Source organism: Onychostruthus taczanowskii, unplaced genomic scaffold (genome assembly GCF_017590055.1).
Source record: "Onychostruthus taczanowskii isolate IOZ18803 unplaced genomic scaffold, ASM1759005v1 scaffold22, whole genome shotgun sequence".
Lineage (NCBI taxonomy): Eukaryota > Metazoa > Chordata > Aves > Passeriformes > Passeridae > Onychostruthus > Onychostruthus taczanowskii.
The window spans coordinates 3,040,346-3,059,457 of NW_024499462.1; the positions used below are offsets into that span (position 1 = coordinate 3,040,346).

Sequence of the window (19,112 nt, forward strand, 5' to 3'; positions counted from 1 at the left end):
GTGAAAACAGAGCAGGGTTTAGTAGCTCTGAGGCAGGAAATCCTGTATTTTCACAGCTCCTAAGGATTTCATATTGTTTAATCTCAATAATACCTTAAGTCCTGTAGCAAATGGGCCTGCGGGAGCACTTCAAATGATTACAAGACAAAAACCCTGAGTAAGCTGAAATTACTTCTGGTAAAACAAACATGAGAGAAAAAGAAGGTGGAGGAAAAGATGGCCATAGCTCTTGATTCTTTAGGGAACAACGAACTTTTTATACAATTGAACTCCACAGTCCTCATACTCAGGCGGGAAGGTGTGGCAAATAATGTGTCCAGCCTGTACCTGACTTGTGGCAGCCACACCACTGCTGATTGCTGTGGAACAGTTTGATTTTGTTTTCTACTATTTTAGCCCAGCTCAGTACAGGATGTTATTAGCTGCTATGGCTGTATTTGCTTTTCTCCATGCACAGAGCTGGACTGGAAGGGGTCTCAAAAGATCCAACCTTTTGTGGGAAAGAGAGTCTAGATGAGGTGTAGCTCCTGTCACTGAAAGCAGGACATCAGGAACTGCAGATGGCTGAAGAGCTGCTGCTGAGAGGACAGTAGGAAGGAGTTCACTACCAGAGTTCCTGAAAATGAAAATGCTCTCAGAGGAAGCAGTCACAAAATCCTTTTTTCCCCTTTTAATAAAAGCAAAATGTAAAACCAACACTTCTGTGTTTTGGTTTAAGCCATCATTTTAAGTAGCAACTGGTAGTGGTGAAGTCTGCACATTTTATTCTCAGGAGACTCCACATTGCTTCCCGGTTTCTCTTTCTGTGGTGATACAGCCAGAGATTGGATAATTACAGTTTCTTTCGGCATAGCATATGTTGGCAATATTCAGCAGGGCCAGCATTTCTGTGTGCCAAGACAAGGGTGGTTTCTGTGGTTAAAGCTACGTCTATGAATAGAAGTCAGTGTCTGGATGTGTATTTAAAATTGGTTCTTGGTGAGACACTTTGAAACAACGGACCACAGGATTCTTTAACTCTGTCCATTATAAAACAATGCAATGCACCACCCCGGGAATGTTTCTGTGTGCTGTGCCAGGCTTTGGTGACGTGCCCTGGGACAACCAGTGACTTTCCGCTTTGTTGTTGCTGCAGCTGCAGCTCTCTGAACGTCGGTCACCTTCTGCCTTCCCGCACCACGCCTCTTCCTTACTCTCTCCAGGCCCGGGCACTGAGCCCATCAGTCTGGCGGTGACAAAAGCGAGGGCACGGCCAGGGAGGGGAGAGGTCCCCGCGGCTCGGCGGGCCCCGGGCTCCCAGCAGGTGGCGGCCGGTGGCTGCGCGGGCGGAGCGCGATCCGCACGCCGGCTGGAGCACCGCCCAGCCCGCCCGGCCACACCGCGCTCGCAAGTTTAACAACTTGAAACAGTTTTAAATTGTTGTGACACAAATTGCTGACAGCCGTGGAAGAAGAACTTCCCTAGCTTTATTGCTATGAATCTGTAAAACCTGTCCTCTAGTGGTGAGTATTCTCGGTACAACCTACCTTTCTTCCAATGCACTGAGGAATTGCTTAGCTCTGGATTCGGACTGAAGAATTCCTTACTTTAAAAAACTCAGCATCACTCACGAGAGTGGAACGTGCCCGTGCTCAGCCTTACTGCCTGGAGTTGGATTCAGCAGCAGTCGTGTTGAGTAGGCAGACTGCAAGAACAAACAAACATTTGCTTTGCAGGAGAGAGAGAGAAGTCTTAGCACCACTTCCAAAAGTGGCAGTATGGAGTTTTGCCCCTACTTGGCCATCCTTCCCACAGACAAACAGCTTCTTTCAGATCTGGTGTTTTGTTTATGCAGCTGCATGTGAAGGGACAGTTTAGTGTTAAAGTGAAGAAGGTAGAGCTTGCAATTCCCATGCTCCCACCTCTGAAGAACTGTGACTTCAACAGACCTAAAAACTGCTTGCTTCTCCTCTAGCTGCCATTTGCAGACACCACTGATATGTCTGTCTTGTAGTCAACAACCCTGAGCTACCCCCCCAGCAGCGGCATGAGGTAGGTGCTTAAATAATTTAATCTCCATCTTGTGAGCACATGCTATTTTCTTGCTTTACTTACATGATAGAAACAGCATGCTCCTCTGCCCTGTTACCTGGAATAGTCAGCCAGGCAGGGGCCAGCAGAGACTGGGACTTGCCCTTTGGTGGGAGCAGAGAGCTGGGCCTGACCTGGAACAGGTCACCTCATCATAGCTGGATAGGGCTGTTTGCTGAACTGCTCCATGTGAAAAATAACTTTTTTATTTCCCCAGCCAGCAAGATAAAATTCCAGCTACAATTCAGCACAAGGCACCTCCTCTTATGAAATTGTCTTACCTCTGTTTCTATAGACTTTTCCTAACCTCCAGTCCCTACGCTCCTTCAAGCACAGAAGATGCCAGGTATACAGAGGTAAGGGGAGAATTTGCACAGCAGTAAAGCGTTCTTGCTGTACTTCCAAGTCTATTCTGGAAGAAAAATATACTCTTAGAAAACAAGTTTACCTTTTAACAGCACAGGAATAACTTAAAATGCCATACCTTCCAATACTGAACACTTCACTAATCAGTAACAGCTGAAGGTAATTCATGCCTCCACTAGACACTGAAACACCCCTAGGGAAAGCCCCAGCTGGGCTCCAGGGCAGGGGCTGACCCGTGCTGGGAGGGATGGGTGTGAGGAGGCTGCATGGCCCTGCTCAGACCCAGCACCCTCAGGAGCGTGCATGGCCCTGCTCAGACCCAGCACGCTCAGGGGTGTACAAGGCCCTGCTCAGACCCAGCACCCTCAGGGAGTATATAGCCCTGCTCAGACCCAGCACCCTCAGGGAGTATATAGCCCTGCTCAGACCCAGCACCCTCAGGGTGTGCATGGCCCTGCTCAGACCCAGCACCCTCAGGGTGTGCATGGCCCTGCTCAGACCCAGCACCCTCGGGGTGTGCGTGGCCCTGCTCAGACCCAGCACCCTCGGGGTGGGCATGGCCCTGCTCAGACCCAGCACCCTCAGCACTGTTCCTACAGCTCCTGCTGCGCTGTGCCCCAGCAAATCCATGGAGCCGCTCTGCTGATGCTCCAGCACTGGGCTGGAACCCAGCTGTCAGCCAGATCACTCCACAGGTGGGCAAGACCCTCTGAATTCACCCCAGCTTTCTTGAATTTGCTGGATGATGAATGTGGAAGCTCAGCTGTAGTTGTATCCTAACACTTACAACAAGTACTAATTTGTACTTTATACTCGGCAACATTTGTACAGATGTAACAGACAGTGTCAAAACACCTTGGTTTTTATTTTCCTATCCTTTTTGAATCAGGTTAAGCTGTAAACAATTTATTTTTCAATCAAATACTGCCAGCTAGAATTACTTCCATTCATGCATCACTGAAAACAAAAAGGGTATTTTACCTTAAGTATAGATTTTTCATTTTAAACCATGTCACTTTATACAGAAACCAATAGCTAGATTCAATGCACCCTGATTAGTTATGTAAACAGATAACCCCCCAAAAAAACCCACATCGACAGAACGAGTAAGTTGGTTCCTTCATAGCATGGAAATTAAAATCTCTCCTGACTTGAGGTTAACATGGTCAGGAATACAGAGTGTGGCACATAAATCCATCTAGGAGGTGTATAAATTGCACTGTATCTGAATTAACAAAGTTATGCATAATGAAATGCACAGTTTAAATTCATGCTAGAAAGCATTTTTCAATATGAAGTGGCAGCCAACTGGCAACCGTAACAGTTAGGTTCTGCACCATCATTTATGGCATTATAGATAACTATTACATATAGCATACTTAAAAACCCTGAAGGATTGTGTTACTTGAAACATTCTCCAGGCAGTCATTTGGTTTGAAACATTGGGAGAAAGACTAAAGAGATCACCATCTTATACCAACTATGGTACCTTTAACTTCCATGAAGTAAATCAGATATGATGTGTATTTCACAGTAACAAAGTTGCTTAATGCCTTTTCTCCAACAGTAGGATTGTGGTAAATGTTTCTGCCCTCAGATCACCATTGTCCTGGTGGCTTTCCCTTTTCTCAAGTTTGGGTAACTACACTGAGCGCTTTTCCTGGTTTTTAACTATTCATCAGTCCTTTCAGTATATCATCAGACAGTTCCAGCAGTGGGAGTTCGGGGGACGGGATGTCCAGGGGGGGAAGGTTGGGTATTGGAATGTCCTTTGCCTTCCCAGCAGTTGTTGCAAACTTCTGCCAAGTTGCAGCTGAAGAAGCAGATTCCGAGTGCTGCTGCAGACCCCACAACTCTGACTTCTCAACAAAGTCAGTGTCTACATCCAACTCCTTGTCTACTGGAGATTTTTGGAGTCTAGCTCTTTCTGCTTTTAACTGCTTATTCTCTCTCCTTAATCTCTCGTTTTCAGCTACAAGAGATTCTATGAGCTGCTTCAAATCTGCAATTTTGGTTGCCTGCTCTTCTATTATTGTTTTGTCATCTTTTGGCGCTTTACTCCCAATACATGCTTCCACTGGCTCCTTCTTTTTCTGAAGCAGAAATAAAAGTGTATCTGGGTCCCTGTCAAAGACACCCCGAATATCCTGTGAATGTTTCTCTGTGGAAGAGCTGTATTTCTGAGCGACAGGAACCAGTATGTTTTGATCATCAGAGTCTTCAGCAGATGGCCTGTAAGAAGTCTGAAGATGTGCAGCTGCTTCCTTGTCAGCACTCTGCTGGGCTTTCAGCTTTTCCTCCCTCTTTGCCCTTTTCCACCTCTCCTGGATGAGCAGTAACTGTTTCATATGACTATCCCTTTGTAATTCCAGTGATAGCTGAGCCTGAGTAAGAACAAGATTAAACAATTTAGTTGGTGATCCCTAATGCCACCCAAATATTCACAAACCTTGAATTAGATGTGTGTAAATATTTACATAAACAGCACCACTGCATGCCCAAGGGGGGGAGCTTTTGTTATTCAGACATTAAGTCCAACAGGAAGTGCTCTCTGCTTGTACAGTGCAACAGATTCAGACATGTCAAATTTAGCATAACTACTGGTCTTTTTGTTTGTAAGTCACTGACCAGACTAAACACCTCTGGGCAGAGGCACCCAGAGTTTAACTGACCTATGACCAACACCAAGACAGAAGAGATTCACTTGGCATGCACGGCCACACTGGCTAAACAATGCACACTTTTCGTATGCTTCTATGATGGTATCTGTGTAGCCTCATCAATAACACCCAAATGAAGCAGCAAATTGCTCCAAGGCCAGGTATGGTACCAAACAATTCAGTCATATTTAATGAAGGAAGTGGCACAGCAGTTATGAACTCACCTGGGTGAAAGACCATTTTTCTACAAGAATGACCCACTGGAGCAAAGACAGATGTCTGATCTCCAAGGGTTATTAGATTTCATAATATTGGCTAAATTCAAAGCCTGCTGGTACAAAACTACTGAGCAGACTACTACATTCACAGATAGACTTGTGCAATGAATAAGAAAAAGTGTCAGGGCTGTTGTTGTAGAGATCCCCCAATCAGGATGCATTAAACCAAAATGACACACTGTAGATGAGATGCTTGGTTTTCTGTCGCAGCAAAATACTAACTGCCTCACAGATAAAGTTAAACATGACACTAGTTTTGTCATCTGCTTGAAGATGTCTGGCAGACTAGAAAGCTGGAGATCTGTTGGATGGGTTAAGGTTTCTCTTGTCCTTGGAAAAACTCACTAGGAAGATTAGTATTACCACACTTGTGAAACTCCTGGTGCAGTTGCCAAGGGTTCAGAAAACCTTGCAGAGGCTAATGCCCAGGAGGGGTGTGATCACACACAGTGGGACCCACGGGCACAGCACGGGGCTGTGGCTGGTTCTGGCATCTGCCGCGCTCTGGTCTCACCTGCTCCGACTGGGTCAGCTTCATGGCGTCGGTAAGGTACCCTGCGGGACAGAACATCCATCAGCACTTACAGCACGCTGGGAAACCTGAACTTAGCTGCCACAACAGCTGAGGAAAGCCCTCAGACCTGTGTGCTCAATCCCACATAAAGGCAGCAGTCTAGAGGGAAAGTATTTACAAGTTACAGGGGCTGCGAACAGCTGCTGTTTTTCAGAGGTCTGAAAAAATTAGTGTAAGACTTTGTGATACACACTACAGCCTTGCCATGGCTTGCTGTTGGCTTGGGTCAGTCCAGTTTGTTTTTAGAGCTGCAGTAATTTCCAGAAAGACTTCGAGCATATCTTACTAGTGCTGAAAATGACAACATATGAGAAATTCTCAAACAAATTTGAGAACGATGCAAGACAGAAGCAAGAAACAGTCAGTGTATTTTTGGCTTTTATCTTGGTATATGAAGTGCAAGAAAACAAGAAGTGTGCATTTTAGAATGTAAGTGCAATCCCTCATCACTCTGAGTATCCATAAATACCAAAGAAACTATTAGTTTTTCGCTTTATGGGATTTTCTAGTATGTATGAATGGAGGCAGAATGCCTGGTATCTAGGTTACCATGTTCAGAGCAGCCACTTACTTTGTCTCTGCACAAGCCCTGTCACTGAAAATGTCCTACTTGTTGCACCAGTTAAGACCTCCTTTCTTCTTCTGCCAAGTAGCTGCATGTTGTCAGAGAGCTGAGGGACTCCAACACAAAAAATGAAGCAGGACTATTTAAATGGACAGATAAATGCACAAGATCTCACAGAGGAGAGGCTGTCCCTGCAGGGTCAAGGTCTGTGATGCAATCTGCTGTTTTGCTCGAGTTCTGGGGAGCTCTCACCTGTTCTTAGCTGCCTTGATGCAGACATTAGGAAAGGGAAGTTTTGTAAGCAAGCATTTGTCCTTTACCAACAAAGCACTGTGACCTCGCCTATGAAAGCAGTAAAGAAAATGCAAAGTATAAAGTGAAACTGGCTTAGAGCAGGTACACAACTTCAGTCTGTGCATACCACAAGGTGTTGGCTTCATCTTCAGTCAAGAACTGCCCTCACAGTGATAACCACCCCCAACCTAAACAACTTTGGAAATGTCTGACTTTAGCTGCTCACATGAGAAAAGAAGTTTTCAAAAGGGTTCTTGATCTGGACTGAAAAACAAACTGACATTTTAAGAATAAAAATTTTGCAAGTAACTAGACATTCTGCTTACACAGAATCATAGAATCTGCTGAGGTGGAAGGGACCCAGCAGGACCACTGAGGCCAACTCCTGGCCCTGTGCAGGACACCCCAAGAGTCCCATGTGCCCGAGAACATTGTTCAAATACTTCTTGAACTCAAGACAGGCTTGGTGCATGCAAATCTAGAAACTGATTTTAAGAGCTGAAATGTGAGAAATAACCTACTCACCAGCAGCTTTTTTGTGACAAGAAATTGCTTCTTCATATTTCCCTGCTGCCAACAAGCGGTCTGCTTTTCTGCTTTGCTGGTGAGCCTTAAAAGGAAAAAAAGAACATTATATCAATGAGGGTTAATAGGCAAACAGTCATACCTATCTTTAAAGTAATCAATACATCTGAAAAACCTGTACTGATTCCAATTCTCAGGCTTTTAGGCTCAGATTTCCACTCCCTTCCAAGCTTTGTAATTGGACTTCTTCTTTAATACTACCTTACAAGAGTCAGTACTGGTAAGAACTGAAGTTTGTTAATGCAGCAAAACTGGTGTGTACACAACAAAATACTTTTGAAGCTGTTCCTCAGAATACACATGTTCCCCTTTCTAGGCAGGCACTTACCATAGCTGTGTAAAAAGAACCTTAGGCCAAAAGAAGTTACAGTAAGTTGTGAGTATTTTGGACCAATTTACCTGGCAGAATACAAGATACTTAAATTGTGTTACATGTTACAGCTGATTTGACATTTTCTGCTGCCCTATGCCCAAGACATTTTGCCTCTTGGGTGAACAACTTCCTTTATTTTTTTTGTCTGCAGCTTACACCAATTAATGGTTGCAGCACAGCCATAGTTAAAAGTATCAAAGTCACGTTGTTGCTGTACAACAGTTAAATCTATACCAGTATTTGTAAGCCACTAATGTAAATCACCAACACAGACTAAGGTTGTTGCTGAAAGCAAACATTTGATGCAAGTATTTGCATATACTTAGTGAGAAACTATTGCATAACCAGCACTGCAACATTCATGAAAGCAGTCTTTTCTGTCATTACTACAAGACATGGATTTTATAGCCCTTCCTCCAAGACAAGCTGTGTAATGTGAAAGGCTACAAGCACTAGCTGGTAAGACTGTGAGTTACACACACTGTTCAGGACTACTTCACTACATGTTGAGCTTGAAGTAAACAGACATCGGGTACTGGTACTTACATGGTACTGATATTAACATCCATTTAAAATGTAAGTCCCAAAATGCAGGTCAGTTTGTCCTTTTTGTCTACCAAGTGGAGTTATGCCCTACAGTATTACAGTAAGTTCAGTGTCCTACCAGAACCTTAGCAGCTCTGACACCACAGAAGAGAATGACTTGTAGAGAAAACACTGTTTGGGCAACAGCTGTTCTTGAGCAATCCCTGGCAGTTACATCACTCCATGAACACATTTGGCTTTCCTAAAACCGATTTCATATGCTAATATGGTGTGTTCTTAAAAAGCCTAAAACACAACTCCTTGATTCTTCACAAGAAATATTCTTTTTTATATTCTTCTTCCTCACCTTCACTGAATCCTCAGAACACTGTTAGCCCTTTCCACTTCTTCTACCCTGAGGTTAAATAATCTTAGAAGAGGAACTGTTTTTCTATTGGAAAATCATCTGTTTTATGGCCTTTTTCTATGGACCTCTACAAATGACATATGCCAGAAAGATAAACTTATTTCCCTTTGATATGAACAAACAGTATCAGCACAGATAGAGCCATCTCCTTGGTTATTCCTGGCAGCTTGTCCCATTACAAATTAGCTATGTCATGGACATAAAAACACCTGAGCTAGTTCTTTGCAAAACAATTTTTCAGTAAATTAGTATTGATGCAGCTGCTTCTGCAAACTGCATGGGCAGGTCTAAAAAAACAGGGAAAGAGAAAATAGAATAGCCAGAGACAGAAGAGCTAAGAAAGCAATTCAACAAGTCAGAGGACAAGTTCCATTTACTAGTTTTTACATACAAGAATTTGAGTCCCATTGTTTTCAAACATTATTCATGTATGTTTTAAACTGCTGGAGTGTGATCTTACTCAAATCACTTGAGCACATACAGAACATCTGAGGACATTCAGTTCTTATTTGATTGAGCAATTAAATTATTTCCATTCTCAATTAACTTCCAGTGAAGCTGAAGGAAGTCTGAAGAAGTTGGGCTGAACTGTGAATAAAATTAAGAAAACAACAGTCCATAGATGTTGGCAAAAACAAAACCTAGGGTCCTCTCATGACAAGGTCACAATGCCATTCTTGCTCTTACATCGAAATATACATGTCAGGACATATTACTCCGATGCAACAGAATTCCCAAGGGAAACAACAGGAGCCACACCAGAAAAAAAAATCAGTTGTCAGCACAGCCCTGTGTGAGAAAACTAGCTGTTTTGTAGTCAGTCATGGGCAAGGAATTCCTATTTTCCTATCTTTTCCTGACAGGTTGACAAGAAAATACTTATTCATTTATTCTAACCCATGTTTGTTCCAAATAGTTGATTGTGGAAAGACCAAGGAATTTTTCCCACTTTCACATTAGCTTATTTATCAACAAGCAATTTGAAGAAATTAGTAGTGCTGTTTCCTGGCAGCAAGTGATGAAGGTGCAACAGAAGTATCTGCATGCTTACTAGCCATGATCATGGATGAGCTTCTACATCTTGTCTGCTCTGATGGTTTGTTCTTAGTGCTCAGCTACCCTCAGCCATGCAGTTCCAGCCACTGTTAGCACATCCATTTTGAACTCAGAGCAGCCTGTATCCCATTATAAAACTGGCAAGGGAAGAACAGGTCCTCTCTCCTAAAGAGAAGATTACTCTCAAGTTTATCCCTGGTCTGATGTCATGCTAGAGGAAGGTATTTACACAACAGCTCTGATGCTACAATGCTGGTTCCCAGCAGATTCCAGCAGCATTGCTTTGACTTTGGTCTTGCTGCTGTGATTACAGAAACACCTGCTGCTTGACTGTGGTGGGTTTGTAGATCTGATTTCTCTTTCTTCTTCCACTTGTAGTGCTGGAAATTAATGTAGGATGGGGTGTAGAATAATTATAATTTATTAAGAAACTACAGAATTGAAAAGGGGAAGCAGGTTGACAGCTACTTTCAGATGTTACTCCCAATCCTGATGAGCAGGAACTCCCAGCAGGCAAATGGACAGGTGTAACAACTTGACTCTTGTAACAGGAAGCAGGTGTGAGTGAAGGCTAAGCTGAAAAGCTTCCTCACCTTGCTACAACATAATTGGTTCTTAAGAGATTTGGGCAAGCCTTACTGAGTGACTTGAAACACTCTGGACTAACTGCAGAAGGTGAGTGAGATGTTTTTCCACACCCTTTTTAACTGTAGTTGAGATGCTGAGGGATGACACTTGCTTTAGTAAGTTTGTACTGTTATTCTAAGGAAGTGCTCCTATTTGATCTTTCCACCTGACTAGCCCAAATCATTGCCTATATAATCTCTAAATGGCAGAATAAAGCCCAATCAAACAATCCTCTAAAATAGCAATGAGTCTCCTCTTTACCTACAGCTTTCTTTAACCCAAATTTAACACTCCACTTCCTTGCTGGTTTGTTTGTTTCCCGCTATAGACTAGATAATGATGTGACTGCAGGCTGTGAGAAATGAAGCCATAAGGCCCACTTGCCAGACCTATTACTGTTCCCTCAAAGGAAAAAAATAGCAATGTTTTCTTTCTAGACACAGCATACTCTTACAACTTAAAGGACTACTACAGTACAATCCTGGCTTAGGTTGTGGGGATAAGGAAAGAAAGCTGCTACTCTTCCCATACAATTCTAGTTGACGGCTAGGTATAGTGGGAATGAGCATAACAGGAAAAAAACTGTTTGATTCAACAGTATAAAAATAATGTTCTAAAAAAAAAGGGCAGATGTAGTACACATCTTCAAACAGAGTAGGCCTACTACCATCTCCTCAAAGCAGTCATTTGCAAAGGGCTCCTGTGGCTGAGACAGGTATGTTTTGTTTTCCTCTGTTCCACTAATGGAACAGCTCTTCACTGGACAGAGCCTTGCACAAGATGCTAAGCTTACAGCCTTCTTAGTATATTACAAAGGACTCACCAGAAAATGATGTATTTTAATGGGGTTATGGAGCACAGATTACAGCACTTTACTTAAAATGACAAAGGCAGCAAAAACCCAGCTGCTAGAATGATGGGGTCTGATGAAAGTTTAACTGCAAAGAAGTTTCTGTTTGTAAATGTTTTAAGTGAAACCACTGTTTGATGCTGCTATCATCTATTTTATGTTATGGACTGTGCCTACCAGTTATACTTGCCAGAAAAGATTAATACCTGTGGTCTCCTACTGCTGAAAACAAGGGGAAGGGTTTTTTTGAGAGACGAGGGATCTATTTTAGGATTTGTTTCCTTAAGGATATAGGTCTGATTTCTATTTTGAACAGTCAAAGTGCACACTGCATTGCTGCTCTATTATCCAGAAGAGTGCCAAGTGTTTTCCATGTGGGTGTTTACAGCAGCAGGCCACAAAGGGTGGGACAAGGTGGTGCACCATGGCTCTCCCCACACACTGTCAGAGGCTACTTCTACAGAAGCCTCTTTCAAACCAATTCTTACCAGGAAACAGTGAATTTAGAAAGGTTTGAATGTGTATGTCCTCATATGCAGTGAAAAAATGTAATGAAGAGAGAATACAAGTGCAAAACTTGATCTGAGAGGTCTAAGAATCAACTATGGCCATTCATTTATTAAAAAGTGCACCCTGGATTAGGGTGACTATGGAAAATGCTTGTATTTAATGGCAGTTGCACTAAAAGTAAAAATAATAAAGAGTTGTACTGTAACTTATGCTAAATAATGAGAATATATTTGCAGTAACACTTAAGAAAGGGGAATGGTGTAGTTTTACCAAGAGGAACAAGCCCCCATTTTTAAATACTTGTATTCTGTAGAGAAAGATGACTAAAGATCAACCAAAAAATGCCAGAACCCATTGTGGCTGTTCAACCAAGACCACTAGTCACATGTTAGCTCAATTTTCTGTTTTTGAAAGCCTGTATTTAGCAAGGTTGACAGAACAATGACTCAACTGTGTAAATTATAGGTTAGTGTTCCTATAGAGCAAAACAAGTAAGTGACACTATCATGAGACTCTTAATGTGGAGAATACAGACCTCTGAGTCACATTGTATTGTAAAGATGTCCAAGTTCACCCTGCATGTAAGCAATAGTATTAGACTTTAAATATATGGGCAGACAAGCAAGCAGTTGTTTAGGCAACCCCCATTAATTGACTGGATAGCTCTAATTGACTACGCCTGTGTTCCCAACCTATTCCAAGTTTCAGATGAAATGGTTACTCTGAGTTCCTCAACATGCAAATGCAATTAAAAGATCTGGAATTAACCCAAATTGCATTAATACGGCTCAGGTTAGGTGGAGTCTTCAAAAACCCATCCAGGCAGAGCTGCAGCCCTTTCCCTGATCACCTGCACCTTCATTAAGGTGTGGTATCCTTTTACCTACTGCATAGTCAAATCAACCTCATTCAGTTCCTTTTCATCCATTTAGTATGATAAAAGCACTAAATGCTTCAACTTGTTTTTCAGAGCCATTTTCAGACTCACAGAACGAATTAGGTTGTAAAAGACTGAGCTCAGCCTACGACTGAACACCACTGTGTCAACAAGACCATAGCACTGAGTGTCATGTCTGGTCTTTCCTTATCCAGGGATGGTGACTCCACCACCTTCCCAGGGCATTTTGTGTGCCTGCAGTTCTCAGCTGCTTTGGCAATGTCCTTCTTGTCCCCATATATAATGTGTCGCAGCTGGTACTACACAAGTCTTGCTAACTGAAGGTTACAAGATAAGTGAGAACCATTCCACTGCCCTGATAAAACAAAACCAGCCTGGGCTTCTGTATGTAGCCCTAAACCACGAGGCTCAAGCTGTTACAGCAACTGAGCTACCTCTCAACAGGAGCATCTGAACCACTACAACAAATTATCCAGTAAACAAGCTTCCAAGAGCAACAATTTCAAAACAAGCAGGGCAGAAAGGGTTCAGCTGTGCCTTCAGTCTGTCTCACCAGGCTTCTCCGAGATGGCTTCATTTGGGTGTTTAAACTGCTGGTCATGCTTACTCAGAGCTCAGCTCTGTGGCTTGATGACAGGGATGTAAGGCCAGTGTGACACAGCAGAAAGGCACTGCTGGTAGGTACCCAAACAGCACAGGTACAGTGAGGAAACAACACCTGTCAACCACCCACTGCTTAGCTAATTATGTTCTTGACTGGGAGCTGCTGCAAATTGTTTTATGTGCCACAAGGAACAGTTTTGTGTCGTGCCTTTTCAGCAGTTACATGCCTGCACCAAACATTGCCCAGCTCTTCCAAGGTGGCTGTTACTGATCTGGCTGTTCAGCTGAGTATCTGATGCACCTCCAGCCACTTCACTCAGATATGCTGCTGCCTCTGTGGATTCACACCTCTCAATTCTTCCACCACTGTGGTAAAAACAGACTTTGTGTTAAGCATGTCTGTCTAGTGATACTTCCCCTTTTGTTACCTTACAAGCTTGTTCTCTGTAATTGGACTTCAGAATTGAGTGCATCTGCCTTTTTTTGGTTTCATTTTACACTGGAAGATGAACTATAGCAGCTGTCAGGTTAAGACTGGAAAAAAAAAATCAAAGAAAACAAATGGGGTTCCATGGATATTTCTGTAGATTAACATAATATTCCTGGTTTTCCAATGAAAATACCAGAAGTGCAGGCTGGCATTAAGTCTTAAACACATTAACACGTGTGGTTTAAATTCTCTGGTCTCTAGTGAACTTCTGTAGATGTTTTTATTTTCTCCTCCTACACTTCCATATTGCATATTTATTCTGCTTGTTATTTTGCCTTTGTGTGGATGTAGTATTAGCTCACTTTGAAATAATTCATTAAAGTAAAGCATTGATTGGCTTGCACTGGAATGGCTGCTACTGATGATGGCTAGCAGCATTAATATTAAAAGCTTTCATTATATGAGATTCTTGGAATACACATTTTGTGCTGTTCTCACTCCAAGTATTGCTCTGTGCTTTCTGGTTTTCACTAAAACAGCAGCTCTCAAGCTGGGTCCTTTATGCTTCAGGAAATTTAAGAGGTGGTAGTTATTAACCAGATTTTGGACTGTATTTAATTATAAACCATACAAATGCCCTACCTTGCAGGAAGAATACAAGGTAGAGGTGGTATGGCTCCTTAGCCACAGGACAGTACTGAGCTGTGAAAGTAGAATCTGCAGAATTGTGAACTCCTGGGTGTCAAACTCTGTTTAAAGAGCAATTTCTAGTCTCTTCCTGAGATTAGTATGATTTGCCCCACTTTTACTGTTATTTCCAAGCTTCTGACGGTCAGCAGTGTGTGGTTGTGCTTAACTTGTAACTTTTGCTCCTACACCTAAGGGTAAAGTTATGGCTGGATGTGGGATCAAAATTCTTTGCCCAAATCAGAAGGCAGCAGGAAGTGCCCCTATAGCAAGCAGCACAGAGAAGCTGCCAAGATGCTCTATAAAAACATGCACTACTCATAGAAGACTTATCTTCATGCTTTTACACTGTAAAGTTTTAATTTGTAAAAAGAATGTTGAGATGTTTCGGGTCTAGATTACGTGTGAAATAAGTAATCAGCTGGGCTAGGTACTTCCTTACAGCTGCCTGCTGGTGCAGGGACCCCACTTACTTCATGCTGGTTTTAAGTTCCATGGCATAACCTAAAAAAATTTTTTTGTGAGGTTGAAGAAGACTCAGTTCCATAAAGATAAAATATTATTTTAGGGAAATGTATGTTTCAGAAGTTTCAGAAAAAGAGCATAATTGAAGCCAGGAGAATATAAGATACGGCATTAAAGTGTAAGGGGTGAGTTGTGGTTGTTTGTTTGGTTGTTGTTGTGTTTGTTTGGTTGGGGTTTTTTTTGGTCAGATCAAGTGGCCAGGAAAATCAGGACAGTATCCATGCTTTCCAGTAACTTAGATGCTCCACTAAATGATCCACTATTAATGGACAATTTTTACAAGACAAAGCAAGATTCAAGTACTGTGGTAAATTCTAATGAAAAGCCTTAACTGATGGAAAATCAGCTTTGTGAAAATTGTCAAGCTGTGATATATTGGAAGAGGGAAAATATCTTGTATTTAAACCATTGATAGAAGTTAAATAAGACTAATGATTACTGTATGCAAAATCACTTTGTAGTTTAGGTGTTGGGTGATTTGATGGCTTTGGTTGGTTTTCCTTTTTTTTTTTTTTTTGTAGTAGCTTTATTTTCCTTATTGGCATATTTGGAAAAAATGTGCTTTTCCAATTCACTGGAACTAGATTTAGGTAAGAGAAAAAATTTATGGGAAAAGAGAGTGTAATAGGTAACACTGGATGGTATCAAAAACTCAAATGAACATTCTTATTTTGGAGGTTGGCACCTTCCCTGAATGACGTTGTCAATCTGAAGCTCCACAGCAGAGAGGGGTTGTGAAGAGAAAAGCTTTGCAGATTTGTAGTTACTCCTTCCTGTTCATGTCTTTTAAAAATGTAGGCATGTCCTAACCATGGCACTGTACCCATTCAACCCTCTTATCATGAGGAGTTTCCATGGTGCTTGACACAACCCCAATGGACGTGTCACTCTCCTGTCTATGATGATCCATGACTATTTTGCACAGCAGTTTCACAAAAAGTTTTTGTATTTCAGGACACTCTCAGGCAGCAGGAACAGGCAAATTCAGTATAAAAAACAAAAACAGTGTATTAACAGGCAAATTCATAATTTTGTGTATGGAAGTGTGTAAAGCAACACTTTTTCCTGAATCATCCATTCCATCCAGAAGTGTCTTGACCTTGTCAGCCTGGAGCTAGACAGGCATGGTAACTGCACACTCCTGTTGTGTTTGCAAGGTCATAAACCAGGCTTTAGTCACCACTGTGTCACTCCTACAATATTTCTAAGTGGTTTCAGTAAGAAACATTACTGACTGGTGATATTGCCAAAAAAGTTGCTACTTTCAGCCATCTACTAGTGAATATACAATTATAATTTTCTCTTTAGAATCTTATGCACTACTATCTACTTTTTAAAAAGGTTTTTACAATGTCTGTGAATTAGCTATAGTTTAGCCCCCCTGTTTTACCATGCTTTAAGTTTGCCTGACTTTAACCTTATGATATCAACAGGTTACAAGAGATTTCCTATTTCCTGCTGTTCCTTATTAGTCTTTCAGCAGACAGAGTAAAAACCGGGACAGTATGATGCTGACATACCCAGCGTGGTTCTGCACAAATGGTCTAAACAGACCATCTTCCTTCTACACTGCCAGCCCTAAATCCATAGGTGGTCTGCAATGACAGTTGTGTAAGTCTTTCTGAAACTAGGGAGAGTAACCTAGAAACACCTGATTGACTCTGCAGGCAATGATTTGTCAGGGCTGACACCATCCTGGCATAAATAAGCTTTGGTTAAAACCTAAACCAACACAAGTCTCAGAGGTTTGCGTGGCAATGTCTAAACAATTCCTGGATCTAACTCATTCCTGGAAGCAACACAGCTGTATTCTCAGTGTGCTGCCTCTGGCTAACTGGGCTGCTGGACCAAAACTTGTTTTCCAAGGGAATGCTCTGTGTATCACCACACAGCCAAGATACAGCCTTGGTAAAACCCACAAGGCAGCAGAGAATTGACTCTTCTTCACCTAGATCTTGTCTCTGGGACAGACTCTTTAAGTCAATTCAGACTCTTTGCCATCTGATTAGCTTTTGTCAATAAGCATTTTTTAGACTCTCTGTGTTTCAGTTCAGGTTCCTCAGAAATTTAGTTTAAGTAGAACAATTAATGATTTAAGGTTTTCAAGCATTTCACCTTCTGAAGTTAAAGGAAGCACTTAGCCAATACTAGGCCCTGACAAGCCTCTCAAACTCTTTAAACTCTCATGGTTATGGCCTGTGTCATCTAAACCTTTCCTGCAGTCGCTTCCTTCCTGAACTGCCCTTGTCCCTCGCTTTTGCAACGCGATGTCCCCACACCCCTCCAACCCACACAGGCCAGGCCGCGCACCGCTGGGCGCTCCCGGGCACCGGGCAGCGCCGTGCAATTCCCGGCAGGACCGGGCCGAGCGCTCCCCCTCCCTCCCCGGGACGGCCGCTGGGCCCCGCTCCCGTCCGGGCAGGGCCTGACACGAGAGCTGAACAGGTGTCTGGGGGGGAAGAAGGGCGGCAAGAGCCCCTTTTTCTGTTCAGGTGCCCCTCTCCGCCTGGTTACCCGGGGGTAGGAGCCGAGCGGTGTCACTGTCTCCTCGCTGTCTGAGCGGCGGGAGCAGCGGCGGCACCGGCTGACCCGACGCGCCCCCCTTCCCCTCCACTCCCCGCGCTCACCAGGTTGAGGGGCCCCTCCATCACTTCCATGGACGGCGGGGGCTGCGGGCACATGGGCGAGGGGCGCTCGCCGGTGCCCCCGGCCCGGCCCGGCGCGTCCCGGCCCCAGCGCGGGTTGTAAACACGGCGGCCGCTTCCGCCCTGCCCGCGAGAGCCGGGCGCCGCCTCGCGAGACTTAGGGGCCGCGTCGCCGGGGCAACGGGCGCCGCGCGCGCCTCCCGCCCGCCCTGAGGGCAGAGGGAGGCGCCTGTGGGAAAGTCGGGAATGGGGCGGGATTCGTTCGCCCTTCCCATAAGGGTGGGCCACTCAGCGAGGGTGAGGAAAAATAAAGAAAAGCGTCGCCTTCCTTGCTTCTCGGAGAAGTTAAGCTCTACAATGGTGAAGAAAAAAAGAAGATAAAAGGAAATCTTGGAATCGTAGGATATGCTGAGTTGAAAGGGACCCATCAGGATCATGGAGTCCAATTCCCGGCTCTGCACAGGACACCCGAAGAATCACACCCTGGGCCCGAGAGCGTTGTCCAAATGCTCCTTGAGCTCTGTCAGCCCTGGGGCAGTGACCACTGCCCTGGGGAGCTGTTCCAGCACCCTCTGGGGAAGAGCCTTTTCCTGACATCCAACCTAAACCTCCCCTAACTCCGCTTTATGCCGTGTTCTCGAGGCCTGTCAGTGGTCACGAGAAGGAAGAGAGGAATGCCTGCTCGTCTCTTTCCTCTCGTAAGGATGTTGCAGACCACAGTGAGGGCTCCCTCAGTCTCCTCCGGGCTAAACAAACCAAGCGGTCTCAGCAACTCCTTGGCCATTGCTGGTTATGATCTTGATTTAAAGTATTTCAGCGCTAGTGGATGTTCTGTAAGGATGATTAGTCTCACAGAGAGATTTCTAACCCAAGTTTGTGGCCATTTATCTCAACTTTAGTATGGCTTTTGACGATCCCCTGTAACATCACTGTGCGGGAAGTGATGAGGTATATCTAGATAGACACAGAGATGGGCTGAAAACTGGCTGAGCTGCCAGGCTCTGGGGGCTTGCTCTCATTGTGATCAGTGGCTAGTGACATACCCCAAGCTATGATATATTATTATATACATAATACTGGATCCAGTATTATTTAATGTCTTCATTATTGGTATTACTTAATGTCTTGCACCATCCTCCTGCATGGAATACTGATAATGATCTTGCTGGGGTGAAGGGGTGTCTGTGGAGAAAAGTGCCCCCAGCATGGCCCGTAGAGGTTTGTAGTGCAACAGCAGTTAAATAAGTGCCTTTTACAGTGCAGCGTGGAGAGGATGTATAGAAATACACATGAAAATATGAATTTCTGGTCAAAACCCTGCCTAGGAATAAGTGATGTGGCTCTCAAAGAGTAAGAAATCGTTGTGTTCGAGTTGCATCATATTCTGGGCAGTATCAAGTCAGCATTCCTAGGTGTTTAATAAATGTCAGGAGGCTGTAATTCAAAATAATGGCTGTAAGCCAATATAAGGCTGGAACTGGCATGTAAAATTTGTGTATAGTTGTACATGGACACCAGAAGCTAGCTGCTGTAGTGTCAATCTGAGACCTCTAAAGCTCTGCAC

The 19,112-nt window shown here is 43.5% G+C and overlaps 1 protein-coding gene across 1 annotated transcript; it reads right to left on the reverse strand.

Annotated features, from left to right (window-relative positions):
* Nucleotides 1-3,286: 3,286 nt before the first annotated feature.
* NRBF2 (nuclear receptor binding factor 2) lies at nucleotides 3,287-17,688 on the reverse strand. The gene is made up of 4 exons (XM_041405040.1): nucleotides 17,531-17,688; nucleotides 7,333-7,417; nucleotides 5,889-5,929; nucleotides 3,287-4,820 (listed from the first exon to the last, which is right to left on the reverse strand). The coding sequence occupies exons 1-4, from the start codon at nucleotides 17,582-17,584 to the stop codon at nucleotides 4,104-4,106; spliced, it is 897 nt and encodes a 298-aa protein (XP_041260974.1). The 5' UTR covers nucleotides 17,585-17,688; the 3' UTR covers nucleotides 3,287-4,103.
* Between the last annotated feature and the right edge of the window lie 1,424 nt (nucleotides 17,689-19,112).

Coding starts and splice junctions, on each gene's coding strand:
- NRBF2 (XM_041405040.1), bottom strand. CDS start 17,584: ATGTGCCCGCAGCCCCCGCCGTCCATGGAAGTGATGGAGGGGCCCCTC. Junction 7,418..17,530: donor TGGAGGGGCCCCTCAACCTG/GTGAGCGCGGGG, acceptor TTTCCTTTTAAG/GCTCACCAGCAAAGCAGAAA. Junction 5,930..7,332: donor TTGTCACAAAAAAGCTGCTG/GTGAGTAGGTTA, acceptor TCTGTCCCGCAG/GGTACCTTACCGACGCCATG.